The 27,518-nt window shown below is 46.0% G+C and overlaps 1 protein-coding gene across 1 annotated transcript; it reads right to left on the reverse strand.

Moving 5' to 3' along the window:
* Window positions 1–7,357: 7,357 nt before the first annotated feature.
* Window positions 7,358–19,381, reverse strand: LOC121166884 (WD repeat-containing protein 87-like). The gene is made up of 8 exons (XM_040996207.1): window positions 19,307–19,381; window positions 18,305–18,475; window positions 14,717–17,592; window positions 14,023–14,291; window positions 12,527–13,437; window positions 11,965–12,337; window positions 9,593–11,892; window positions 7,358–9,187 (listed from the first exon to the last, which is right to left on the reverse strand). Exons 1-8 carry the CDS (start codon window positions 19,379–19,381, stop codon window positions 7,358–7,360), a joined length of 8,805 nt encoding a protein of 2,934 aa, XP_040852141.1.
* Between the last annotated feature and the right edge of the window lie 8,137 nt (window positions 19,382–27,518).

Genomic DNA, 27,518 nt, shown 5'->3' on the forward strand with positions numbered 1-27,518 from the left:
GACAGAAAGCTCCCATCTGCTGGTTCACTCTGCAGTGCCGGTAGCAGCTGGGGATGGAGCAGGGCTGAAGCTGCAGCACCCATCCACATTCCTTAGTACCTAGTCTGAACTTCTGTGCTTACCTTGTTGGAGACTCTGGCTGGCGCCAGTGTGCTAGGGAGGACCTCCTGTGGGATTCCTAACTGTCTGATCAATTCCAAACACCTCTCTCCCATCTAGCAAGAGTCACCACCTCACTTCAATTTTGTGGCATGGGAAGGCCAACTGATAGGCTTCAGTAAAGAAGGATTTTTTTTTGACTAAGACAATTAAGCGTGTTTAAATGTCAGGAGGAAGATGTCACTCGCTATACAGAAGAGTAAAAATACAGGAGAGAGAGATTGGGTTAATGCTACGGTGCTCATTTGAAGGGAAATGAAAATAGAAAAATAGAATGAACTGTTCATTTGCCAGACGTCAGGCCTTCTTGTTAGCCTAATTTCTAAGCAGTAGTTCAGTTATTTCAGAGGATTCTCTCTCCTTTTCCAAATTCTGTGTAAATTACAGCATGATTAAAGAAGGCAGTAAAACAATAAATAGATATGTATAAAGTGTGCTATAATTACAGATTAAAGGAAGAAATATCCTGTCACACTAAAAAATGAGCCAAATAAACATTTTGTTGTACTATATACCGACAATTTTCCACACATTTTAACATAGATTATGATTTCTTCTGTTTTTAAAAAGTTGAGATATTCCCATAAACTGCATAAAGAACATTTTTTATACACATACTCATGAAAACTCACTAATCTCAGAGATTCACTAAAGTTTCCTCCTCTGTTAATTTAAGACCAAAAGCTCTCACCAGGGAAATGGCAACTCTGACCAAGCCTGACACTTGGGCCTAACTCCCGGCTAGGACTTCATCCCATTAGGCTTGTGATGAAAGTCAAGCATTTCACTTCAGTATCTCTGGACCTCAGGGAAGAAGCCCCCTTTTTTTGCATCGCTGAGGCATTTTATAAAACTAAACTGATGAAAATTTTAAAAGATTTATGATATAAATGAATATAGTAAGTGGCTATTACTGGCTGAGAAGTGAAAAGGCATGCTGAAATTGAAGGAGGAGAGAAAAACCAGAAATGTTCGAGTCAACCAGACTTACATTTATAATCCCTAGGGTCTGCCGCTTCAACTTCCCTTTTATTTCTTTAGATGTCTCACACTGAATCAATCTCATCTCACATATGGCAATGTCTTCATGAGCTCAGGGGGAACGCTCAATGTCCAGTCTCCCAGTTGCGAAAGCCTGTTACTAGCATTAAATGGTATATACCATAATCTGTATTATATACCATAGGCTTCCTTACTCATTCCCCCATTTCCTTCTCACTGTCACGTCTTTATCCTCCACTAAAGACTGTGTTCCCAAATTCTAGAAAGGACAGACGCTCATGATTGTTTAACACACACAGACACTGCATCACTGATTGCAACATCACAATGCATCCGACTTCACCAAACTCCGCCCCATCCCAACACACAGACCTGTGTCCAGGGACCTACCAAGACTGCTAAGAACCTCAAAATCCCCCCTTGAAGGTGCTAAGTGCTGGGAGGCCAGGAGAATCTGGCACTTTGTGTTAGTGGAAAGGGCTCACTGTATCGCTGTGGGATAGTAGGGCATTTAAACCAGCCTTTCATAATTAAGAAGCTTTCTCAGGGCTGGCCATTCAAGATAGTACAGACCAAATTATAAGTGAAGACACTGACATGTTTGGGTGTAGGAAGATCAGTCATTTTATATACACTTTTTTGTATTTACATGTACCAGACACTAAGAAACATGTGTGCATTAGCTCTTAATAATGCCTCAAAGTAGGGCTACATAAAACTGTAAAATATGAATTCGATTCCCTGTGAAATGTGAATTTCTGATAAATAATATTTGAGACATTTATGTTAAAAAGAAACATTTATTTTTAGACGGAAAGTCAAATTTACCTGAGTATCCTGCATTTTAGGAAGAGAGAGCTCCTAGCCGTGGTTTACCGACTTCCCTAAACGCGAGATGACTATTGGGAATTCCACTTGGGTAGCAAGAACTCAGCTAATTAATTAAGGCATCAGCTGCTGCCTCCCAAAATCGGCATTTCGAAGAAAGCTACAAACATGAATCAGCCGAATGGGACCTGTCCTTGTCTTTTTGTTTACTAGATTAAAATGAGTCCATGGGCTGTAATTACTTCTACTGTTATTCCCATCTCCCTCCATCCCTCGCCTTTTCTCCAAGCGCCTTTTCTCTGGCACAGCCAGAATACACAAGGCAAGACCGGGAGAGTTGGACTCCTGACCCGGGTGCAGTTGCCACATCCATCATGGTGGCTGGGCCTGCAGAGGTGTGCGGCTCTGGCCTTTGTGACATTGGTCTTATGTCACAAACCACATGGCCGCTGGCTCGTGATGTTCACGAGGCTTGTGCCCATGGCAGTGCTTGGGTCCCTCAAGTGCCAAGGTGGTGCAAAGCACAACGTGTTATAAAAACCACGGAGGTGGAACACAGCACAGGCAGTATCCTTAACATTTCCCTAGCTTCTCTGCCTCACCGCCACAGAGGGAAGAAAAAGGAACACAAACCTGAAAGACCACCTGGGCTGGTTCCCCCCACAACCTGGATGTGAAGAAGCTGAGCAGATTGGACTTCCAGGGGGAGTAGGCAATGGTTTGGACAAGTGTCTGGACCAGATTCCCAGCATGCTCCTCGCTCTGCTTCCCTCCACCGCACCCCACCTCCCCCCACCACACACATTTCTGAGAGGGCTTCGTTTTCCTCCCTGCTTGGGGATGAATGGGCAATGTAGGAATTAAAAGGCCTCACCACAAGGCTTGGACACCTGGGTCTTCCAAGCTGGGGGCTTGGAACTACGCTCCTCCCCTCCTCCACTGCTCGTGGACTGCGTGTCATATGTAATTTACCCTTAAATTGTCAGGGGTTGGGGAGGAGAAAGAAAATTATGTAATAAGTTAACAGTAGTTGAATCTAAATCAGGGGTATGAGGATTTATTACATCATTTTATTTTTGTAATTTTTGGAAACTTGAAATATACAAACAAAAATCTACTGAGCCCATTCCTTTCATTCCATTTTCTCCTAAACTCACTCTGTCCCAATAGTCTTCCAGAAATGTGTCAAGGTTATCAGTTACATCCAGTGCAAACTTTGGTGCTCAGTTCTGAGTCTTTCACATTTCCTTACTTGAGGGCCTGACACAATTTGTCATTCCCTCCTTGAAATGTGTGTATACCTTTTGACTTTTGGACACACTCTTTGTAGGTTCTTTCTTTACCTTCCCGGGTATCCCTTCTGTGTTTCATTGGCAGGTCATCTCTTCCAGTTGTTGGAGCATTCCCGGGCTTAGTCCTCAAAACCAACTGTTTAGAGATTTCCAGGTGCTGTCAGGATCATTTCCCTATTTCAGTGTAGTGTCTTCATTTGCTTACCTTAGTTTAGCATGTCATATTCTCCCAGGGATGTAAGAACCTCTTCCTTTTTAAAGTCCCATCCAAGATCAGCTAGCTGCCCATTACCTGTAACCTAACCCAGAGCAGTTGGTGGTTATACACCTTAGGGACAGTCCCACGTTCAACAGAGCACGTATGCTGGGAGATGGAGAGAAGGATGGAAACCCTAACATCTTGAAGACAGCTATGAACTGTTAACTCCCACTCCAAAAGTTAGAAAATGGGCCCCCAAAGGGAAAGATATTTGTTGAAGAACATTCAGCCTACTGTTGGGCATGTCTAAGATAAAGTGCAGGTGTCTGTGCTCTTTTGTTGATAGGCAATTTAATGTGTTTTGTCAAAAAAAGAATCTGATGAAAAATACGGACTTTTTCCCAGGGGGAGAAGAAAGTACTTATTACATAATATTAACTTGATTCAATTTCAAGAGCTCCATGACCCTCAAAGTCTGTATAGACTTTAGACAAAATGTTTCTCTATCAGAAAAAATCCAAAACAGAGAAATCTATAGTTTATTATAATACACCACTTTTGTGATTGAACTGTTTCATAATCAAGAGAAAATGCAATTGCTGTCTATAATTTTGACCAATATATAAGGATAGTGGATTATCATAGAAAGTATCAAATTTCTGAGGGTCCCTGATTTCTGTTAATTTCCTGTCTTTGGGACTATAACAGTAAAATATTCCAGCAGGTTTTGTTTTTACAAGAGAACCCACTGATATTTCAACCCAAGACTGGCTCTTAGGATAGAAAGGAAACAATGCAATAAAAGGACATTATTTGGCTAGCTGACAAAAAGTAGAATATGGAAAGTCCTGCATGAATCAGGAAATATTCCTTTTCTGAGCTATGTATGTCATCTATTATTTCATTTTATATGTCATCAAGTTTATCTCATATGTTGTCAAATTTATGGGCATGAGGGTTTCATAGTAGGGGTCATTGCTATGGTCCAGTAGACCAATCCTCCACTTTCAAGTGCTGACATCCCATATGGGCACAAGTCCATGTCCAGTCTGCTCCCCTTCAATTTTTTTAAATTTTATTTTTCATGATGTTTACATAGTTGATCAAGGTGGGAAGTGTCAAGATTAAAAGAAAGTGGGTGAGATCATTGTTTCCACATTTCTTGTTTGTCTTTCTATATCTGGGAGAAGGGAGAAATAAGGTTAGTAGCCACACCCAGCCTCCCAACCAACTCTGTGCCCTGGGATGGGGGATGATCACCCGATGCTATCCCAGGGTCCCCAATGTGGGGCATTCTTCGAGGGTGTGGTCAAGTGGTTTTGATAGTTTAATAGTTCTGAAATGCTGTTGATCTCACCACTCCAAGCACGATGAAATTCCTCCATGATCCACTGGCTGACATAGTCCACCTCAGAGTCTCCATTTGCCCAGATATTCACTGCCAACTCTTGGCTGGGGTAGTTGATCAATTTGTTCTGTCCTCTGCCCTCTGTTATGGTACCAGGTGTCCTCTGCAGGCTCCAATGGACTGCCACATCCTCCATGTGCATCTGAATATGTCATCCACTACTCCATCTAAAGTCAATGAGGAAGCCCAGCTCTGACACATGCATTCTGCGGTGGGTACCATAACCTGGCGTGGTATGGGCTGCTTCCCCATCTTGGTTCTTGCACTTACCTGCAGGGACTGCAGCCTGATAGAGGAGTTCCTCAGGCTCCTCCATCAGAATCTCTCCCAATGCCAGATCTCATGGCCTAGCCTGTCTTAGTCCACCTCCTGTCCTAGCAGGAATAGTGGCCTTTCCTGACTGGCTCTCACCCATTCTGGTTCTTACTGTTGGGTGCTACAGCCTAGCCAAGTCTGGTCCACACCCAGACACAGCTTACACATGGCTCAGTTGGGGCAGAGACTTAGCCCAACCTGTCCTACACCTACCTGGTCCTCACAATCACCAGTGGGTGCTGGAATCTAGCCCAGTCTGGCACACCCCAGATCCAGTCCACACCTATGCCAAAGGACATTTCAGTTATGTCCAGACCAGATCCAGCCCTCGCACTCACCAGTGGAAACCACAACCCATCCAAGGTGTCCCCTTAGCTCCCCAACCAGGCCTGATCCCAGTCACAGATCTTGTACATGCTAGTGGTTGCTCTGACCCAGCCTAACATAGGTCCTCACCTGTTTTGGTCTTTGCCTCCAGATGTTGTAGCCTGGCCTGGCTTGGCTGGCCCCAGTCCCAACTCTCACTGGTGGCCCTACAACCTGGCCCTACCCAGTCTGCTTTCATCCCTGACTCACACAAACCAGTAGGTATGATAGCCTAGTCCAGCATGACCTGCGCTCCAGCCCGACTTCTGAACTTGTTGGTGGGCTAAGGTTTGCTTGGCTCTATCCAATCTGCCCCCTTTCAAAGCCAACCCACACATTTGCCAATGGGTGAAGCTACTTTGTCATGCCTGTCCAACACCTAGGCCTGAGCCATGTGCTCACCAGTGGGAGCTATGGCCACTAGGGGAGTGTCCCAAGCTCCCCTACCAAGCCCACTGCAGAACTAGATCTCATGCATGCCTGTAGGTCCTTACCTTGTGTAGCCTGCCCTCTCCGTCCTGGTCTTTGAGCTGGTAGATGTTGTGGCTTGGCCTACCCTACACCCTGTTTTAGGGTGCACATGCGGGTGATACAGCCTGGACCTGCCCAGCCTATTCCCAGTCCCAGGACCCATGAGTGTAGATGGGTTCCATGATCATGTCTAGCTCAACCCATCACTAACCCCAACTCTTAACCTAACCAATGGGACTTGAAATTCCACAGGGTTGGGCCCACATATCCCCCACAGAATTTACCCCTGGTCCCAGTTCTTTCGCATGCTGGTTAGAGTCATGGCCCAGCCTAACATTACCCATCCCCTATTCTGACACTCATTATCAGGTACTGTGGTCTAGTCCTGCAAGGTAGATCCCCAACCCTAGCTTTTGTGTGAGCTGGTGAGTTGTGGTCAGCAATGATCTATGCTAACAAGTCCAGTTCAGGCTGTTGCATCACTCTCACCCATAAAGGTTCTTCAGCCTGTCCCCTTCAAACTGCCAGGTCTCAGTCCCCTTACTTACCTGCAAATACCGTGGCCTTGTCATTGGGAATCCCTCAGGAGTCACCTGCAACACACTCCCACAACAGTCTTCCCTCCCCCTTCTCTATGTACATTCTCTTTTTAAAAGTTTCATATTTTTAATTTGTGCACTTTTTTTTTCTACACAAACAGAAGCTTAAAAGGAGATGTTGCTCAGGTCAAGGCTGCAGATTCAGCTGCATTTTACTTTCTTCTGCTGCCATGACCAGCTGTTAGACAAATCATCCTTTTTGAAGCTTGCTACTCCCAGACCTCAGCTCTCTCATTCTGTATGGCTTGAAATGTAGTTTGATATGGAAGAGGGAACTTTGAGACACAAAGATCTCATTGTCCTTGGCCTCTGTGGTAAATAGGAAGTCTCAGAAGACAAGGGTAAATGCTTCTGCCTTAAGGCCTTGACAGGATGAACACCACTAACTTTTAGGAAGTTTTCCTGCTCTCAGGAATATGTATCTGGTTTCCACAGCTACATCCTGAGGATCAGAATTTGGGGATAAGAGATACATAAAAGTGCTTTTTGCAAGCAAGAATCTCTAGTTTATTCCATATATAGAAACCAGTTTCCAGAATAGGGTAAAGAAAGGGCTTTGACCTGGCCCCACTTTGATGTGGGCCCTAGAGAGGAAGGTCTAGATTCTGGTGACCATTCTCGAGTCAGGAATGAAAAAAATCCTATTTTCTGGTCAGTCTGCATAAGTACCATGCACTAACTGACTGTGCCACTGGGGCTCCTACTAGTGAGTCTGAGATCAGGGAGTGGGAGCAATGATGTGGGGCGATTCTTTGTTTAGATGAATGTCAGCTTGGGGCAGGCTCTTCCAGGCAAGTTCCAAGATCCCGTAATGGGCAATACCCATGGCATGAATTGTTCTGATATTGTTCTGTCCAGGAAGGGGTATCACATCCTGGAACTCTGGAGGGTTTCTAGGGACACGAGAGCTGCTACAAAAAAGGTGATAAAATAACCGCTCCCCAGGAACTAGATCCGTGGTGTTTAGTGCCTCTTTATAGGTGATCTCTTGGGTCTGAGGTTCCTCTGTCAGTAGCAGGTCCTGTAACAGCTTCCGGATTCGGGGAGACTTGAGTTGGTACAGGTCCATGAGTTGATTGAACTGTTCCATCCAGGCAGCAGTGTCCTGGGCATATCGCTGCTGCAGCATCCGCAACACGTAGTACAGTGCCACAAATGTCTCCCAGAGAGGCAGCTCTTCCTTTTTATGTAAGATGGGCTGTGGCTTCTTCTCCAACTTGGGCAGTTTGGGCAACTTGCTCTTGTCCTTCAGATCCCAAAAGTCCTTCTGAAACATCAGTGCTAGTGTTTGTTTTTCCACAGAGGTATAGGGGCTTGGAAGAGTGTCTCTTGCGGCCGGATAAAAATGTTGTACATCCATCTCTTTAACAGCGTCAGATAGCTCTTGTGCCCGCTCACTTCTGTAGGGTTCTCCTAGAAGATGCCAGTTGAGAGCTTTTGGATCAAATACCCTCTTAGTAACTAGTTGGGGTTTTGATGTCAGGACATCTAAAGGTTTTGGCCAACCCTCCCTTTCCTTTGCTTTGATAGGAGGGATTACCTTTAGATGTTTTGGACTTAGGAACCCCTTACTAGGTTTTAAGATCCCCGTGCTTTGTGACTCCATGGCCTGTATATGATGGTACACGATGGCTTCCAGTTTGGCCAGCTGCAGCCACTCTAAGCTTCCCTTTGAGGTAAGGTCTTTGAGGAGCTGACACAATCTGTGAAAACTATCCCTGGGAAGCTGCTCTCCTGCTTCCATCTGCTCTAGCACTTGGTGGACCCACTGTGCATCTGAGAGACTTACCTCTGGAAGCTGTTCCTCAGTCAGGATTTTGGAAAAAGGCAATTTTCCTTTAGGTTGTACTGTCAGGGATGGACGATGTCGCAAAAGCCACTTCCTCCTGGAACCTGGTGGCTTGTGTTGGAGTTTCTGAGTTTCCATGGTCTTCCTGATTATCTGGGTCATGAGTGGTGTCTTTAAACCTTCATCATGGGGCTCCAAAATCGTATCCAAAACATGTAGAGGTGCAGGTTTATATTCTTCCAACAGTTCTCTTTCTTTGTCCAAAAACTTGATCCTTGAGAATGTCATGGGTGCCTCGAGTTCTGTGCCCTTGTCTTCCCAGAATGTGTGTTTTACTGGTAATGGTGATGACATCTTCCTTCCCATCTCTAAATCCACTGAAATAGGTTTCTTAAAAGGGCTTTTCAGAATTTCCACTTTTAGAGCAGTACCTTTTACCTCAGGGACTGTTTTTCCAGTAGAAGGGGCTGTTTCCCGTCCCCTTACGACCATTCCACTTTCTTCTGGAAACTTCAGTAGTTTTTCCCTTTTTAGGATCTCCTTTTCCTTGTGTACCCCTTCCTCCAGTGAACTTTTATCCTCTTCCTCCTCCTCTTTTATTACATCTAAAGTTTCCATCTCATGCTCACTCACACTTTCTTCCTCCTCAGACATTTCTTCCTCCTTGAATAATTCGTCTTCTTGCTGCTCCTTTTTCTTTTGTTTCTTCACCTTTTCTTTCTTTTTCTTTGCCTTCCTTTTCTTTTCCTTCTGAAATTCCTCCTCCTCTTCCCCCAGTTTCCCTTCTTCCTCTCCCAGTTTCCCTTCGTCCTCTCCCAGTTTCCCTTCTTCCTCTCCCAGTTTCCCTTCTTCCTCTCCCAGTTTCCCTTCTTCCTCTCCCAGTTTCCCTTCTTCCTCTCCCAGTTTCCCTTCTTCCTCTCCCAGTTTCCCTTCTTTCTTTCCCAGTTTCCCTTCTTCCTCTCCCAGTTTCCCTTCTTCCTCTCCCAGTTTCCCTTCTTCCTCTCCCAGTTTCGCTTCTTCCTCTCCCCATTTCTCTTCCTTCCTTCCCCATTTTCCTTCCTCCTTCCCTTCGGCCCCTTCTACTTTCATCCCCTCTACTTCCATCTCCTCTACTTCTGCCTCCTCCTCCTCCACCCCTTCCTCCTCCACTCCCTCTTCCTCTACATCCTCTTCCCCCTCTTCTTCCTCTTCTTCCTCTTCCTCCTCTTCTTCCTCTTCTTCCTCTTCCTCCTCTTCTTCCTCCTCCCCTTTCTCCTCTTCTTCCTCTTCCTCCTCTTCCTGTCCCTCCTTCTCCTCCTCAGAGGAACTCTCTTGCTCTACTTCACCTAACAGCCTTTCCATCTCCTTAGAGAAGCTTTCTTCGATGCCTAACTCGTCCTCTTCACTGGAGATCTTTCCCTTTGTTGTAGCAACTCCTTGTAGCCGTTTGCGCTTTCTCTGCCTTTTTTTAAGGATGTGGATTGCCTCCTCCTCTCCTTTTTCTTCTTCCTCTTGTTCTTTCATTAATCCTTCTTCCTCCTCCCCCTCCTGAAGAACTTCACTGTGTTCTTTGGCCAACCTGTTTTCTTCCTCAGCAATTTTTTTCTCCTGGCTTATCATTTTTCTTATTTCCTTGGTCAGTTTTCTCTGCTTTTGGGCCAGTTTTTTCTCTTTTTTGGTCATGTCTGCTTGATCCGTGGAAAAATCCCATTCTTTGGCATCAAGTCTATCTTGTTCCTTGTTCAATGTGCTCTCCTTAACAAAAAGTGACCTCTTTATCTTTGCCATTTTTAATTCTTGCTGGGTTAGCTTTCTTTCATCACTGACTACTTTTTGAAGTGCCTTTAAGGCTTTTGAAGTGCCACCTTTTGTTGGTTCCTTAGAAATGTCACCTTTCTCTTTAGCCATCTCCCTTACTGCTTTGGCTAACTTCCTTTCTTCTTGGGCATACATTCTCTGTCCTCTGGTAAACTCCAGTTTCCCCTTGGCAACATTCTTCTCCTCTGTGGCCAATATCCTATCTTGATAGGTCAGTATTTTCTCTTCTTGTGACAATTTCCTTTTAATTAGATTTATTTCCTCCTCAGATGGTTTTTTCTGTCTTGAGGGTTTTGGAATTCCTCCCTTCAACAGAACTTCCATTTGCTTAGTCAGTCTCGACTTCTCTTGGGCCACTTTCTTCATTTCCTTGTGTAAGGCTTCTTGTTCATTAGCAATATTCAGTTCATCTCTGAGCAGTTTCTTTTCTTGGAATGTGGATGTTTTCCCCAAAGCTAATTTGATTTTTTCCTGGGCCAGTTCCTCCTGTTTTTTAGCCAGACTTCCCTCTACCTGAGCCAGTTTTTTCTCTGTATTAACCAGTTGCTCCTTCATCTGGGTCACTGACTCCCTTTCTTTATTTAGCCTCTCCTCTGCCTGAGCAAGTTTCTGTGCGTACATTTCCAGATTCTTCTTTGCCAGGATTAACTGCTCTCTGGTCTTCAGGAGGTTTTCTTTGAGACGGTGGAGATTATCTTTACTCGGAACCAATCTTTCCTTATCTTGAACCAGATTCTGTTTTTCCCAAGCCAGATTCTCTTCTTTCTGCATCATGATGTTCCTGTTCATGGTGAGCTCTTTCCTGTCTTGGGTCAATTTTTCCCTTTCCTTGAACAGTTTCTCTTTATTCTGACTCAGCTGTTCCCTTCTCTTGGCCAGTTTTTCCACATCCTGAGGGCTTTTCCCCTTGTCGTGGGCCAGTTTTTCTTCTTCCTCTTTTAGCAGCTGTTCTTCCAAGATCATTTTTTCCTCTTTCTTAGCCAGTTTCTCTTCTTGCCTGTTAAGTGTCTTCTCTTGCTGAGCCAGTCTCTCCTTTTCCTTGGCCACTTTTTCTTTTTCTTTATTCAGTCCCTGTTCTTTCCAAGCCATTTCTTCTGTTTCCCATTCCATTTGCTCTATTTCCTCAGCCAAATTCTTTTCTTGCTGTGCCAGGATTTTCTCCTTTTTGGACAGTGTTTCACGTTTCTGGGCCATTACTACTTTTGCCTTGGCCACATCAACTCTTTTCTTTGCTAGTTTCTCCTCCTTGTGAGCCGCTGTCTCCATTTTTTTTGCTAGTCTCTTCATTTTCTGGGCCAGTTGCTCTGCTTCATGGCTTATCATCACTTGTCTATGGGCCAGCTTTTCCTCTTTCTGAGCGGTCTTCCTCTCTTCCTGGGCCACTTTTCCCTCTCCTCGGATCGTTTTCAAAAACTCTCGGGCCAGTTTTCTCTCTTCTTGGGCCAATTTTCTTTCTTCTTGTGCGAGTTTCTCTTTTTGTTGAGCTAGTTTCCTCCCTTCTTTGGCATATCTTCTTGCAGCGCGGGCTTTTTTTCTCTCTTTCATGGCCAGTTTTCGTTGTTCCTGGATTTGTCTCTGCTCTTCAGTGGCTGGTTTTTCTTCCTCTTCCTCTTCCTCTTCTTCTTCCTCTTCCTCTTCCTCTTCTTCTTCCTCCTCCTCCTCTTCCTCTTCTTCTTCCCACTTCTTAGACATTTCTTTCCATCTCTGAAACAGTTCTTTCTCCAGCTCCTTTTCTTCACCTTTATGATCCTTGGGCCTGGATGAAAACACATCTTCCCAGGTCCGTTTCCACTTGTCCCATTTCTTCTTCTTTTCCCTATCCTTTGTTTCCTCCTCTTCTGGGAATATTTCCTCCTTGTCTTGTTGTTGCTCCTCTTTCTCAAGACGTCTCCATTCATCCGAGGATATCTTCTCACTTTGGCCCTTTTTCCATTGATCCCAGAAATTCTTCCACTCAGGGAAAGTGGGTTTCCTTCTAACTGTCATTGGTCTTTCTTTTTCCTCAGCTATTTCTTCTGGTACAGCTATTTCCTCCATTTCCTTATACATTTCTCCCTCTTGTTCAGTTATTTCCCTCCTCTTTTTATCTGCCTTCACTTCTTTCTGGAATTTCTTGTCCTCTTTTGGGACTTCCTTGTCCTCTTTCTGGACTTCTTTGCGCTCTTTCTGGACTTCTTTCCCCTCTTTCTGGATTTCTTTCCCCTCTTTCTGGATTTCTTTCCCCTCTTTCTGGACTTCCCTCTCCCCTTCCTGTACTTCTTTCCCCTCTTCCCAGACTGCCTTCCTCCCTTCCAGGACTGCTTTCCTCTCCTGTTTAGGTGACACCTTAGACAATTTCTTTTCTTCTTTCTTTGATTTTCGTTTTCCTTTGGTTAGGTCACCTGGTTCTACAAAAACAAGTTTCTTTTTCTTGCCTTTTTTGCGAATCAACTTGGTTTCCTCCTGCAGGGCACTTTCTTCCATCTGCTCCTCTTTCTTTTGCTCCTCTTCCTCATCTCTGATCACTATGTCCTCACTAATGATCTCTTCATGAATAAACCTTGGTTTCTCTTCTTGCCAGATTACATCCCAGTCAAGATCCTCCATTGTAACCTTGCTTTCTTTCTTCAATACGGGACATAGCTCCTGAAAGAGCTCCCAGCTGGGAAACCGATCTGCCAAGATCTCCTTAGCCTTAGCCACTAGCTCAGTGTTTAAAGCTTCTGACAGTTTTGTTTGGGATTCAGATACCCTCAGGACCATAAGGCGACACAGGTCATCCCGCCACGATGAGCCACGTCCATGGGGCCTCTTGTAGCCAGGCACTCCACTCATGCCCCGTCCCTGAGCTTTAGCCTTTTTCACAATTTGTCTTTCTACCAAAGTAGGCTGAGATTCCTCGATTATGCCTTTGTCTTCTTTTTTCTTCTTCTTGTGCCCCTTTGTTGGCTTTTGACCTGTTGCTTTCTTGTCTTTTTTGTCATGCACTTTCTTTAGCACCTTCATTGTCGAGGCAACGTGATCCTTTGAGAGATCTTCCTCTGAGGATTCAGCCTCTCTTGAGAACTTCATACTGCTGACAGAAGCCATTTTTGAATGAATGGATGCATCATCCAGGATCTCAAATGGTGCAGCTTCACTCAGCTCACTTTCAACCTCTTTGTCTATGGGCTCTGTGATCATCAGTTTTAAGTCTACCTCTTTCTTCTTGAGACTCCGCAACAGTTTCCGAGCTGCTGGGAAGATCAAGAGATGGGGATAAGAAAAGCACAGAAGGCTAGAGTGAGGTAAGAAGAACTTCCATTAAAAAAAAAAAAAAAGCAGTCTCTTTGCTTTTGCTTTAGTCTGAGCATCTCTTTCCCCCATCCCAAATAGAGTCTTCATGAGAATGGGTAGATCCTTAATAGGAGAGTTAGGAGAATTCTTTTTTTAAACAATTATTTAAGGGATGAGAAAGAGAGTGCGCTCTACTTGTTCACATGGCCAGGGCCAGGCCAGGCTGATGCCAGGATCCCAGAGCTGCTTCTGGGTCTCCCATATGAGTGCAGAAGTCCAAGTACTTGGGCCATCTTCTGCTCTTTCCCAGGGACATTATTAGGGATCTGGTTTGGAAATAGAGCAGCTGGGACTCAAACCAACATCCACATGGCAGTGGCTTTTCTCAATACACCACAATGATGGCTCCAGAGAGTTCTTTTCAATGATATTTCCACTGTTCTTTTTTTCCCCACCCAGTAACTTTTGGCTTCTTTTAATCCTAATTGTCCTCCTACCTCTTAAGAAACCCTAGGACATGGACCATATCACCCCATACATACTCTGCTTTTTTCCCATTCCTCGGCCCCGTTTTGGGGCTTTGCTGGGCTTGATGGTCATGCCAGATTCTTCACCAAGTGTGTGAGGTTGTGTGGGAAGGTATATAGCTTCATAAGCCCTAGAGACTTCTAAAGAGAAATCAGGCTTTTTATCTCCCGACAAGGTCAGGTTCTCATTCAATCGCTGCTCCACTTGAGCCTGAAGGATTTGGAGATCTGTGGGCCGCATCCCTAGCAGATGGTCCAGGGATTCCTCCCCTATCATCTCCAGCCTGTGGAAATCAAAGGAGAGGAAGGATCATAACAAAAACAGGAGTGAAAGAGAATGGGAAAAAAGACCTAATGTGGAATAGGCAGGTGGTTTAGCAGAAAAGTGAAGAAGTACAGCATTAAATGGAAGTAAATGATGTCCAAGAAGAAAGAAAAAGTTTAGGAAGCCAAGATAGACAGTGAATGAAGTGTGATCTGTACAGGGACACTGCAGGGATATGAAAAAGGATGAATGTGAAATGGTAGGAATAGTCAAAGAAGTGGAGAATGGAATGAGCAGTGAGGGGAACATCAAATATAACTTAGAGTTGGAAAAAAGCTATGAAAAAGAAGATTAGGAAGGAATGACGAGTGGAAAAAAGGAAAATGGAGGGGGAGGAGGAAGAAAATTAGAAGCCGGTGAAGAAGTGAGGCAGTCACAACTTACTGCATGTCTCGGAAAGTCTCTTTTTTCTGGATCACCTCTAAAAGTGAGGCCTTTGAGTGAACTCCAATGTCACCCATTAAGCCCAGGGCCTTAGTTCTCACTCTTTGGTCCTTGTCCATTAATCCTTGCGCCAGAGGCAAGGCAAAGAGATGAGTAATCATTCCTAAACACTTGAGCCCTTCCCAAGCCAGTTCTCGAATTTGTGGGTTGGAATTTGTTGTATCGTCCAGTAGCCGATGGGCTGTCTCAGAGCGCAGGGAAGGCGATACCTGATAAGAGGCAAAGATTTGGCGCAGGGCACCAACACAGCACTGGTACTTAAGTGGTGAAGCATGAATCATGACGCTGAGGATTGTCTCAATCAGGCTGTTGACAGCTATTTCACTCATCTTTCTTCCCAGCCAACTGCGGTTAGTTGTGTCTGTAAGGACACTGTAGGTTGGCTCCTTGGAAATTCTCATGCCTAGGAAGTCTTCATCTTCCTTCTCCTCTGGATATTGTACATCACTTAAAGCTCTAACCCTGCTATGCCAGAAGAATTGTGGAGGCTTGTCCCATTCCAGCTCCCGCTGGGGAGCATGCAGGCTACACTGTAGGAATATTGGACTGCCCTCTGGCCAAAGACGGGCACGGATCACTGAGTTGGGGATGTAGCAGTCAGGCGCAAGAAGCCATTCCCGCCCATGACCAAAGTAGCATCGCAATATCTGATAGGGATTGAGTCCATCCCAGCTAGTCAGTTGGAGTTGGGGCGGGACTACATAATGGGGTTGGTGAGGTTGGCTCCCCTGCTTCCAGTCACCTGCTACTCCTTCTGTAGAATCATGTTTGGGGGTGCGCAGCAATACCGGACTCCCTTCATCATCTTCTTCTATCACATGTGGCACGGAATGGTCAAAGGCAATGGCACGCTTGTTGATAAGGCTCTCCAGACCTACTAATTCCTGTTGCCCATGTCCAAGGTAGACATATTTGGGCACAAACATGATCTCAAAGGAGAAGAAGAAGCTTGGCATGAAAGGTTTAGGCGTTTCTACTACTTCATCTGTTATGCTCATAAGGGAAAAGCAAGACAGAATGTTGGGAGGAAACAGTTTTAAACAGGATACCAGATAAAGACTCTGGTTGAAGGTTACAAGTAGATCCCCTCGGTCATTTGCAAAGCAGATAGGGCCAAAATGCAGCGATGAGTCCAACATGGCTATGAGTCTACCGTGAAAGTCCCAAATCCGGACAGAGCCGTCAGTACCACCTGTAACAAAAACACTCAAAGGCAGGCAAACGTCAAAGGACATAATTGAACACTGGTGCAGAGGGAGGGTCTCTATGAACTTTGAGCCCCCCTGTGACCCAGAGGAGAGAAAATCATGGAACTTCCAGAGACGCAGGCAGTTAGTCTCTGTGATGGCGCCCACAGACTTGGGCAAGAGGATAAGGTGTTTAAGGTGACAGCTGCTGAGAATGCTAGCCAGTGGCCTCAGCTGTACTCGAATCCCATCAAGCACAGTTTCTGATAGGTGGACGTAGTCATCCATTCCATAGGAACAAAGCAAAGAGTTTTCTCGGCCGCCCAAAATTCCTCCAGACATTGTGGAGAGTGATAATACAGCCCCAAAGTGCATGAATTTCTCTATGCGGGCACAGCTGTGCTGAGAAAGAACTCTTATTACACCACTCTGGTGCCCAGAGAACACTAGTCCTTCTAGTCCCCGGCCCAGATGGAAATGTCCATAAGCCAGGCATTGTACAAAGTCCTTGGAATCTGATGAGGTGCCTAGGAGATACTTGGCTGGGCAAGGGCAACGGGTTGTGTCAAATACTAAAACCTCTGAGCTGCCTGTTGCCACAAAGAGCTCCTCTTTACCTGGGTCATAAGCCCAATCCACAGCTTGGTCCAGGATTGAGAAGGGCCAGGTGAGAACCAGAAGATTCCCTGTTACTGGGGACACAAAGTGTAACAAACCATCCTCAGTGGTGCACAGGATCCGATACCAGTTTTCTCCACAGCGGACCCGACGCACTTGCTGCGGAGTGGATCCACAGACATTGAAGAGGCTATAGAAACAGGGCAGGCAACGCAAGGAAAAACTGTGGTTGGTTTGGCAGAAAAAAGTTGTGTTATCAATAAACTGAAGTCGATGCAATTCCTCACCCAGTTCTAACCGCCGAAGTAGGTTCCCTGAAGTAAGGTTCCACTCTTTGATTAAGCCTTCCTTTCCAGCTGTTAGCAGGGTGTGGGCCTCTGGCCGGCTGTGGATACATATCACAGATAAGGAATGAGCCCTAAAACTGTGGAGGGACTGACCCCAGTTGAGGTTCCACACTTGTATTTCGCCAGCCTTGTGTCCAGCGTACAGAAGGCCCTGATCGAAACAGGTGCAGCAGCAGGTGATGGGGGAGCCCCTGGTTGTGGAAGTGAATTTCCTTATCTCTGCCAGCTTACCCTGGCTCTGGCGTTCAAGGACCCTTACCACAGTTTCACAGAGAGCTATGAGGGAGCCATTGGGGCCATTCAGCATGATGTCCTGGATAAGCTCATCATTAGGCATGGAAATTACGTGGAGCATTTGGAGGCCCTTGCCGCTTCGCTCAATGAGCCAGGTGATGACTGCCCCCATGACACCAGACAGAAGCATCTTCATTTCTGGGTCATAACAAAGGCAACTGATGTTGAAGCGGCAGGGTACTATGCCTAGGGGCTTGAATGCCCGAAAATGGTCCCCAAAGAGTCGCAGAAACAGGTCGCCACAGTAGGCCACAAGGATGTGAAAAGAACCCGTGTGGACCATGGTCTGAATAGGTGGCAGTCGCTCAGTCATAGAAAAGGTTCTTTTCTCAACCATGTCTTCGGTTTTGCTCTTCATCCATACTACAGCCTGGAAGAAAATAAGATGGGGACTGTTTAGAAAGGATAATAAGAGGAAGAAAGGACTGAATATTTAGCTACTTTTCCTTGCTCTTATGCTAAGGAGGAATTGGAACACACTACACTAATTTTACTGAGAGTTAGAAATTATTCAAGATGGGAAGCTCAAGACTCTTTCACTAACTTTTGCCTACTTTAGGGACCACAGTGTACTCAAAATAGAGGCTGTCACTGAAGAGAGAATGAGGGGCGAGTCCTGCCTCTGGGCCACATTTATTCAAAGGCTGTATCTTTGTCAGTCTGGGTTGAGGGCTGGAGAATAGGCAGGCATTGTGGTACAGCATGTTAAGCCACCACTCGGGATACACTCACCACATATTGGAGTGCCTGGGATTGAGTTCCACCTCCATTTTTGATCCAGCTTTCTACTAATATTCCTGCAAGGCAGCAAACCCAAGTACTTGGGTTCCTACCACCCACGTGGAGGGCCCTGTGCGATAGCATAGTGGATAAAGTCCTACCACCCACGTGGGAGACCTAGATGAAGAGTTTGACTCTGGTTTTGGCCTGGCCTAACTCCTCATCTGAGAAATGAACCAGGAGATAGAAGATCTCTCTCTCTCTCCCTCCGTGTATGTGTGTGTGTCTTTCCTTGCCCCTTCCCCCCTTCCCCCATCACTCTAAATGAACCAAACTATAAAGGAGTAGAATGGCAGTTTTACCTGTATTTCTTTTGTGGATGGTGTCAGCCAAGAAAGGGAAGCAAAGAAGTAGGAGTCACTCACGTAATGGCTTATGAATGGCATATTCTGAGGATAGCGAGATTCTTTGAACAGCACCTGGGACCTGTCACTCAACACAACTAGGTCATTCTTTGGATCAGCTGAAGGTTTCTGAGGAGAGGTATGGCATAAGCTAAGAGGCCAGGACCCATAAGCACCAAATATAAAACCCACAAAGGTTGCAGCTGAAACAGTGCCACGAGTTATGCCTCCAATCCCAAGGCTGACTTCTGTTACACCCACATGCGCACACCTTATTACCTTTAGAACATCAACACTTGATGTGCACTTAAGAGATCCATCAAAATGTAAGGCACCCAATCCCCCATAGGTCCTATGTGGGCAGACTTCATCATTGTGACCACAGAGAAAAAGCCGTCATTTAACATTTTCTCTTGCTTCGAAAAGTACTAGTGTTGTAAAGGCCACAACATCTTAAAATCACCAGGCAAGTACATCACCTTATACTTATAATATCAAGAAGTGTCCCAAAAGTTAGTATGGTGCTAAAAACTTAAAACTTGACTAAAGTTCTTAGGATACCCTGTTTGGCCTTTACGTTTGATGGAGGACCAGCACACGTACAATATAGATTGCCCCACAATGATAGACCGTGGAGTACATACATCAGGGGGTCCTTGTACACATAGCCAACCCCCCAGAGTAAACTGAAGATGCCAAATGTTCTTTCTGGTGCTTTTCCCCTTCTCTTTCAGAAAATCTTCCTGGCACTGCTTCCTCTGAAGGTTTGCTTTTCACCTCCCACTATCAACATTTCCTTCTACCAAGTCTATTAGACTCATTGGGAATTAAAAGAGCTGCTTCCTACTAAGGTGACTGTTGTCTTTGTGGTCTGTCTGGCTTGTTTCCTATTTCCATGGACCATTCTCTGGCACCCCAAAGAGGCTAGTGAGTTAAATGTGTGTCTTACATGGACCTTACCTTGCCTTTCTGTATAGTGTCATTTACAAGGCTTTTAAAATCCTTCCACAGGGGAATAAGTCTGGGAGAAGACATCACCTCAAATTTCCCCTGCTTCTCTTCAGAACTGTTGCTTAAAAACCCATGGGGTTCCAAAAGAGGGGGACTCGGCCACTCTTACTCTGTTCAAGGACCTAGGAATCAGAAGGCAAGAATCATAAACTCGTGTTAATTAAAAACCTTCTAGAGGGACAGTGTTGTGGGTTAAAGCTGCTGCTTATACTTTCAGTTCCCCATACTGGAGCACCAGTTGGTATCCTGACTCCTCCACTGCTCATCCAGCTCCATGCTGATGTGCCTGAGAAAGCAGCCAACAGAAGAGGTTCAAGCGCTCAGATCCTGCCACCTGTGTAAGAGACCAGGACAGAGTCTCCAGCTTCTGGACTCAGCGATTGCAGCTGTTTAGGTAATAAACTAGCCGACGGAAGAACACATTCACTCTCTTTCCTTACTCTTTAATTGCTCTGCCTTTCAAATATTGTTTTAATATTTATTTTTATTGGAAAGGAGACTTACAGAGATAAGGAGAGACAGAATGAAAGATCTTCCATCTACTGGTTCACTCTCTAAAAGGTCATAATAGCTACAACTGCGCCGATCCAAAGCCAGGAGCCAGGAGACTCTTCCAGGTCTCCCACGCAGATGAAGGGTCCCAAAGCTTTGAGCCATCTTCCACTGCTTTGCCAGGCCACAAGTGGGGGGCTGCATGGAAAGTAGAGCAGCCAGACATGAACTGGCACCTGTATAGGATTCCAGCACTTACAAGGGGTGATGGGGGAGTAGTCAATTGAGCCATCATGCTGGGTCCCAAATTTAAAAATTAATGAAAATAATAAAACACCTTCTGAATGTCTTAGCTGTGCACAAATACACCTTTGCCTTTAGTCTTTATAACAACTCCAGGAGGTGTAGGAATCACCTCATTCTATATGAGAAACCCAAGGCTTCCAAAGGAGTAATAAAGGTATTAGCATTTTCTGTCATATTGCAATAGGATATTATGGATGAAGGAGGCATGAAATTCTAAGAATGGGGCTAGACTAGAATGCCCTTGGGTAAACTGTAGTTCTTTGCTGCTTGTAGTGTGCTAGGATAGCATTTTGTGAAGGACTAGGTTTTCTTAAGAAGTGGTCTCTGCACCTGCTGCATCAGTTTCCTAGTGTGTATGTTGAGGGGAAGATTCCTAGAACCCTGTCTTAAACCTACTTAGTCAGAGCCATGGACATGAGGCCCAAAAACCTTCACTTTTATCAGGCTTCCTAGGTGATTCTGTTGCTGTATGAATCTCAAGACTTAAAAAAAGAGAGATGATGGGCCCGGCAGCGTGGCCTAGTGGCTAAAGTCCTCGCCTTGAATGCACCGGGATCCCATGTGGACGCCGGTTCTAATCCCGGCAGCTCCATTTCCCATCCAGCTCCCTGACTGTGGCCTGGGAAAGCAGTCGAGGGCAGCCCAAAGCTTTGGGACCCTGCACCCGCATGGGAGACCCAGAAGAGGCTCCTGGCTTTGGATCGGCATAGCATCAGCCGTTGCGCTCACTTGGGGAATGAATCATCGGACAGAGGATCTTCCTCTCTGTCTCTCCTCTCTGTATATCCGCCTTTCCAATAAAAATAAATCTTTAAAAATAAATAAATAAATAAATCTTAAAAAAAAAAGAAAGCGAGAGATGATAAGCACCCAGTACTAAGTCAGCACCACCTACCACAGACAGAGAAAAGATCTGGCCATTTGGGCTCGAAGCCTTCCTCAAGCTTGTGGAATCAGGTAGCTGAATCATTGCCCTGTTCTCCATTCCCTTCTCTTCGGTCATCGCGAGACTGCTAATTTTGCAGGTTGGACTGTAAATATTCTTACTTCGAACAATCCCTCTGTCAAGGAGTCTGTTGTCACTAGTGTGATGATGGACTTAACTTCTCATTTCTTTCTGTAAATGAAAATGCCTATCTGGCCTAGTTTACAAGGTTGTTGCGAAAAAAAAATTTGAAGAGGGTAATTCATGTGAAAACCATGTTAAGTAGACTCTGAATTAATAAGAAGTTGTGATTATCATTTTCAGGTTAGTCTGGTTCTCAGGTAAGTGACCACTCAATTTCCTTTCATGCCATTTTCTACTTCTCAGGTGCTTTGAAAACATGACAGTTAAATGCATGGTCTTCCCAGCAGAGGGCAGTAGAAACCCAACCTTGTTTGCTAGATGAAACAAAAACTAAAGGGAAATGGTTCCTAAAGTGTGCTCTTCAGTAAATGATACACACTCCTATTTCCTCAAAAGTCTTGAGCACACCTGTATGAGCAGACAGACATAGGAAGGTTCATATAGCTGTCTAACTTTTAATAACAGAACCAGAAATAATATTGCTATGATTTGAATATCCACACCACAACTCAAGATTTAAGCCCCATTCATCATTCAGTATTAAGAGGAGGGATTTTTAAAAGATGTGACCAGGTAGTGAAAGTGCTGTTCTCATAGATTAATATATATAGTATAATAATGAACATAATTCCCAGCCTCACTTGGGAATTTGTTAAAAACACAAACTATTACCCTCCCCTGCTCTGAGGCCTGTATCAGAAACTCCGAAGAAAGGATCCCTGAAATCTGAGTCTCAACAAGCTCTCTAGCTTGTCTTTTTTTTTTTTAAGATTAATTTCTATTGGAAAGTCAGAGGAGGAGAAACAGAGAGGAAGATCATCTATCAGCTGATTCACTCCTCAAGTGGCCTCAACAGCTGGAGCTGAGCCAATCCAAAGCCTGGAGCCAGGAACTTCCTCTGGGTATCCTACGTGGGTGCGAGGTCCCAAGGCTTTGGGCCGTCCTCGACTGCTTTCCCAGGCCACAAGCAGGAAACTGGATGGAAAGTGGGGCTGCCCATATGGGATCCTGGCGCGTGCAAGGCGAGGACTCCAGCCACTAGTCCCACCACACCAGGCCCTCCAGCTGATCTTAATGCTAGCTAAAGTGTGAGAGTCCTTGGTTTGGAGAGTTGCGGAGTCTCCGATCAGTTTGATCTGGCCTCCTGATGCAAGGGCAGTGGAACACTCTCCCAGATGGCCGAGCCTCTCCAGATGGCCGAGCCTGGACCCTGGCTTGCCCCAGGGACTGGATGGCTGGCTTCGCAAGGAGCTGAGAATAGACTTATCATCAGCTCACATACGCACAACAGATCAGAGTGTGCATGCAGGTGCTCACACAGCACAGCACATACATCAATCGCTTCATCACTTTCAGAAAATTGTGAGAGGCAGATGTCATCATCTTCACTGATGTAGGAGGAATAGGATATCAGAGTCGGGGGATAGGGACATATTTGAGACCACATGGGGGCATATTCAACACTAAGACCTGGTCCACAGTTGTTGAAGATTCACCTACAATATCAAAGAAAGAAGCTCTTCCAGGTGTTGTTAAGAAAACTCTCTGGACCAGGTGTGATGGCTCAATTGGCTAATCCTCCACCTCCAAGTACCGGGATCCCATCTGGTTGCCAGTTCATGTCCTGGCTACTCCACTTCCCATCCAGCTCCATGTTTATGACCTAGGAAGGCAGTGACCTTGCACCCATGTGGGAGACCCAGAAGAAGTTTCTGGCTCCTGGATCTTTACCTCAGGTGAGTGCAGCTCCAGCCCTTGTAGGCTTTTGGCTAGTGAACTAGCAGGTGGATGATCTTTTTGTTTCTCTCTATATAAATCTGATCTGCCTTTCCAACAAAAATAAATCAAAAAAGAAAAAAAAAGAAAGCTGTCTGGGGCCAGCGTGGTAGCTTAGTGGCTGAAGTCTTTGCTTTGAATGCGCTGGGATGGATGTGTGCCCATTCGTATCCTGGCTGCTCCACTTCCCTTCCAGCTCCCTGCTTGTGGCCTGGGGAAGCAGTCAAAGATGGCCAAAGGCTTGGGATCTTGCACCCACGTGAGAGACCTGGAAGAAGCTCTTGGCTCCTGGCTTGGGATTGCCTCAGCTCCGGCTGTTGTGGCCACTTGGGGAGTGAAGCAGTTAGACAGAGGATCTTTCTGTCTCTCCTCTCTTTGGAAATCTGACTTTCTAATAACAAATAAATAAACCTTTACCCCTAAATTTACTCACAGTGGGAGCAAGGAACTGCGTGCCAGAAGTCAGTATCTCTTTTGTCTCTTCCCGTTGTGCTGAAGCTGTGTGCTGCCCTCCAGTATCCTGTTCCATTCTGTTCCCTGTTCACCCTGTGCTTGCTGCGTCTTGGGACCACTTTGCAGGGGCCTGTGCGCTCTGCTTCAGATCCTGCACATCAGTGGATGGCTCTGCGGGCAAGGCCCCGATCTCAGACTTAACCCCATCAGCCTGCTCTTGATGCCCCGGAGCTGCTGGGAGAGTCGTCATGGCTGTAACTAATCTGCAGTTTCTGCTATCGGTTGTCTCCACTGGGTTCCATTTCTGTCACACAATGAGCCCACAAAAAGCAAGCTCCTTTTGAGGGAACATTTCGGAGAACCCATCAAAAAAGAGGACCTCTAAATCCCAAGGCTCTGAAATTGGGTTTTTTTTTTTTCTTTTGGCTCTCTCTTTCACCCTATAAACCACATTACTCTATGAATAAATCTCTCTCCTTCCACATTCTATTTCCTAATCCCAGCATCTACCCAGGACAAAGCCAGAGTGAACTCCAGAGGCAGGCCTCCATTCTCATGATAGTGACTGTTTAATATCTCAATTCCCTAAAAAGAATTGAATGGAGAATTTGGGCTCTGTGGCTAACTTAGGGAAGAGGGTATCCGGGCCATATTCATGTTCTATATGGTCATGGAGACAAAACAAGTCTGCGACTAGACTTTTTCTTAGTTTCAGTCCAGTCCCAGGTACCATGTGGTCCGTAGTCTGAAATCCCATGAGCCCTGCCTTGTAATGGAGAGAGTTTCCTCTAGGGGGCACTCAACTCCACCACACTGTCAGGTCAAGGGGCTGTGATTCATTTGTAGGACTCTGAAGTGAGGCTAAGGGTCCGGACAGTGAGTGGTCCAGGTCCATACAACTTTTCATAGGGTAGGCAGGCACTAAAGGAACTTTCATTAAATTTGATTACAACGCAAAATGATGTGGTAGTATTCTTTGAACTTTTTACCTACTTTGAACTTCTGCAAACTTAAATTTCATTAAGAGGAAAAGCCAAAAAGTGCTGTAAGAACATATAACGTGGAGACCTGACCACCCCTTTAAGTAGGGTCCTACAAGGATTATACAGCCTTGTAGATGGGGCCTACATTTGAGAACAGGGGTATACAAAGTCCAACAGGTATCAGAAGGGCCTACTGAGTCAGAAGGGTACTTTAGCGTGTCCTATTCTCTGAATGACATTATTAAAGGCACTCACCTAGGGCCAGCACGATGGCTCAATTGGCTAATCCTCAGCCTGCAAACACTGGCATCCCATATGGGCAAAGGGTTTGTGTCCCAACTGCTAAACTTGACATCCCACTGCCTGGGAAAGCAGCAGAGGACGGCCCAAGACTTTAGGATCCTGTACCTGCATGGGAAACCTAGAGGATCCTCTGGCTCCTGGCTTTGGATCAGCTCAGCTCAGGCCATTGTGGCCATTTGGGGAGTAAACCAGTGGATGAAAGATTTTTTTCTTTGTCTTTCCTTCTCTCTGTAAAAAAAAAAAAAAAAAAAAAATATGGGGCCCGGCGCGATGGCACAGTGGTTAAGGTCCTTGCCTTGCACGTCCGGGATCCCATATGGGCACTGGTTCTAATCCCGGCGGCGCCGGTTCTAATCCCGGCAGCTCCACTTCCCATCCAGCTCCCTGACTGTGGCCTGGGAAAGCAGGTCCGAGGACAGCCCAAAGCTTTGGAACCCTGCACCCACATGGGAGACCCGGAAGAGGCTCCTGGCTTCGGATTGGCATAGCATCGGCCGTTGCGCTCACTTGGGGAGTGAATCATCGGATGGAAGATCTTCCTCTCTGTCTCTCCTCTCTGTATATCTGCCTTTCCAATAAAAAAATAAATAAAAAATAAATCTTTAAAATAAAATCTGCCTTTCCAATAAAAAAAAAATTAACTGCTGAAATTTTTTTTTTTTTCTAAGAAAAGCACCCACGTTTGTTCCCAGTGCAACTCTGGCCTTCAGGTGGCTTTACAGCTGGGGCGGGGGCTGGAACACTTTCTCTGTGGGGAGAAACAATTTTCCCACATACACGTGGGCTAGTTTCTATGGGGTGGAGTTACCTGGGAATAATGCCAACATCCAGGACTGAAGTGGCATTTTATATAGATGGTTTCATTGTTATGGCGATTTGATGGCATGGCTATCATCCCTCCCCTTTCAACTTTTTTTTTTTTTTAATTTTAATGAGCAAGGGAGACATATCCAAAAACATACTGAGGAAAAGAATGTAACATGAGTAACAAAAAGAAGGCAACCTTTTCATCTCACTCCTCGTGCCTGGTCTCAATTGACCCTGATTATGTCTTTCTATAGGTGTCCTGTATATACCCATTGACATCAGCATGTTTTTCTTATACAAATCGTATATACACTGCCCTGTATGCTTTCCGCTCAGTATATCTTAGTGAATAGTTGAAATTAATACCTGTAGCTCTGCCTGCAGAGTATTCCGCTGTGTGGCTGAATTGTCATTTATTTAATTTAGGTTTTTTTTAGACTTATTTATTTTTATTGGAAAGTCAGATATACAGAGGAGGAGAAACAGAGAGGAAGATCTTCCATCCATTGATTCACTCCCCAAGCAGCCGCAATGGCTGGAGCTGAGCCGATCCAAACCCGAGTCTCTTCCATTTCTGTCAATGGTTATTGAAGAGTTTTGTTACTAGAACCAATGCCACAAATATTAACGTCTTTGGACTTGTAATGAACACATGCAAGAACTGAAGCAGTGAAAATATCTTTGCATCCAAATACAGCTTGGAATATCTTAGGTATATGATGATCAGGATTAAATATATTATGAAAATTAATTTCTCCTTAACTTGGTGTAACCCCTCCAGTTGCTTAGGGGACTTGCACTGTGTTTCTTCCAGATAACATTGTTTCAGGTTATCAGTGTTTGGTGGGAGCCCGAGAGCCCTGTGGGTTGAGAACCTCCCGAGGCTGGCACGCGGTCTGTCTGAATTTCTTGTGTATCCCCATACCCCAAGCAGGCATAGGTTAGAGGATTAATACATTTCCGTTGAGTTGAAGGACCTGCTGTCCTCTCCCAGGAGGAGACACAGGCTTCCCAGCCTCAAGTCTCACAGAGCATCTTCCTGGAAGACCGAAGGCTGAGGCGGGAAGGATGGTGCCTGGGGCTTTCTGACCCAAGAACCTTGCAATTCCAGTCCATTTCCTCGGTGACCCTTACGGAGTAGGAATGGCAATATCCATTCATAAAAACGGGAGCGGGGACCTGGTGGGCTGCATTTGGCCCCCTTTCCCAGGCCGTGGGTCCTACACACACACACACACACACACGCACACACACGCACACACGCGGGCGTGATCAATCAATGCGTGGAAGAGGCTTCGTGCAAGCCGGAGCCAGCAGAGGCCGAGGCAGCAGAGGGACGGCCAGACCGCGGACCCAGACCTGCGCGTGAAGAGCCAGGGTGGGCGTGTCCGCCTCTTCACCTCGGGGGTCGCGCCTTTTTACCTGCCACGCGATTCCCGACAGTGTGTGTGTGTGGCAGCACTCGGTGGCTGCCAAGCGGCACAGACCTACAGTGAGAAGCCGCGAAACGACTCCAAGAGAGCGGTTAGTCAGTCGCCCAACCCCGCGCTGGGCCGACTGACCACGCCGAGGGAGCCCAGCGCGCGTGCGCACCGGCCCGAGAACCTGCCTGGGCGCTACTCCGCACCCCGCGTCTCTCCCCGAGGCTCGCGTGCTCGGGGTTCACGAACTCGTGCCTCACGGAGAGAAAAGGAGAAGGCCTACGGAATGGAGACAGGGAACGGACCGGGCTGGGAGGAGTGAGGAGGAACCGGCCAGGGGGCGTGAAGAGCGAGGTTCTGGGACCGGAGTCTGTACAAGACACGCCCCCATCCTTCACGCCCCTCGGGGCTGCGGAAGTGCTCGGGAGCCGCCGAGAGGCGACCGACTACCGTTCCCAGCAGGCGGTGCGGTGGAGCGCCTACAACTCCCGGCAGCACGCGCGCGCCAGGCGTATTTCAATTCGCGGCCTCTGCGGGTGAAACTACAGTTC

The sequence above is a fragment of the Ochotona curzoniae genome, unplaced genomic scaffold (assembly GCF_017591425.1).
Source record: "Ochotona curzoniae isolate NIBS_2020 unplaced genomic scaffold, NIBS_Ocur_1.0 patch258, whole genome shotgun sequence".
In the NCBI taxonomy this organism is placed as follows: domain Eukaryota; kingdom Metazoa; phylum Chordata; class Mammalia; order Lagomorpha; family Ochotonidae; genus Ochotona; species Ochotona curzoniae.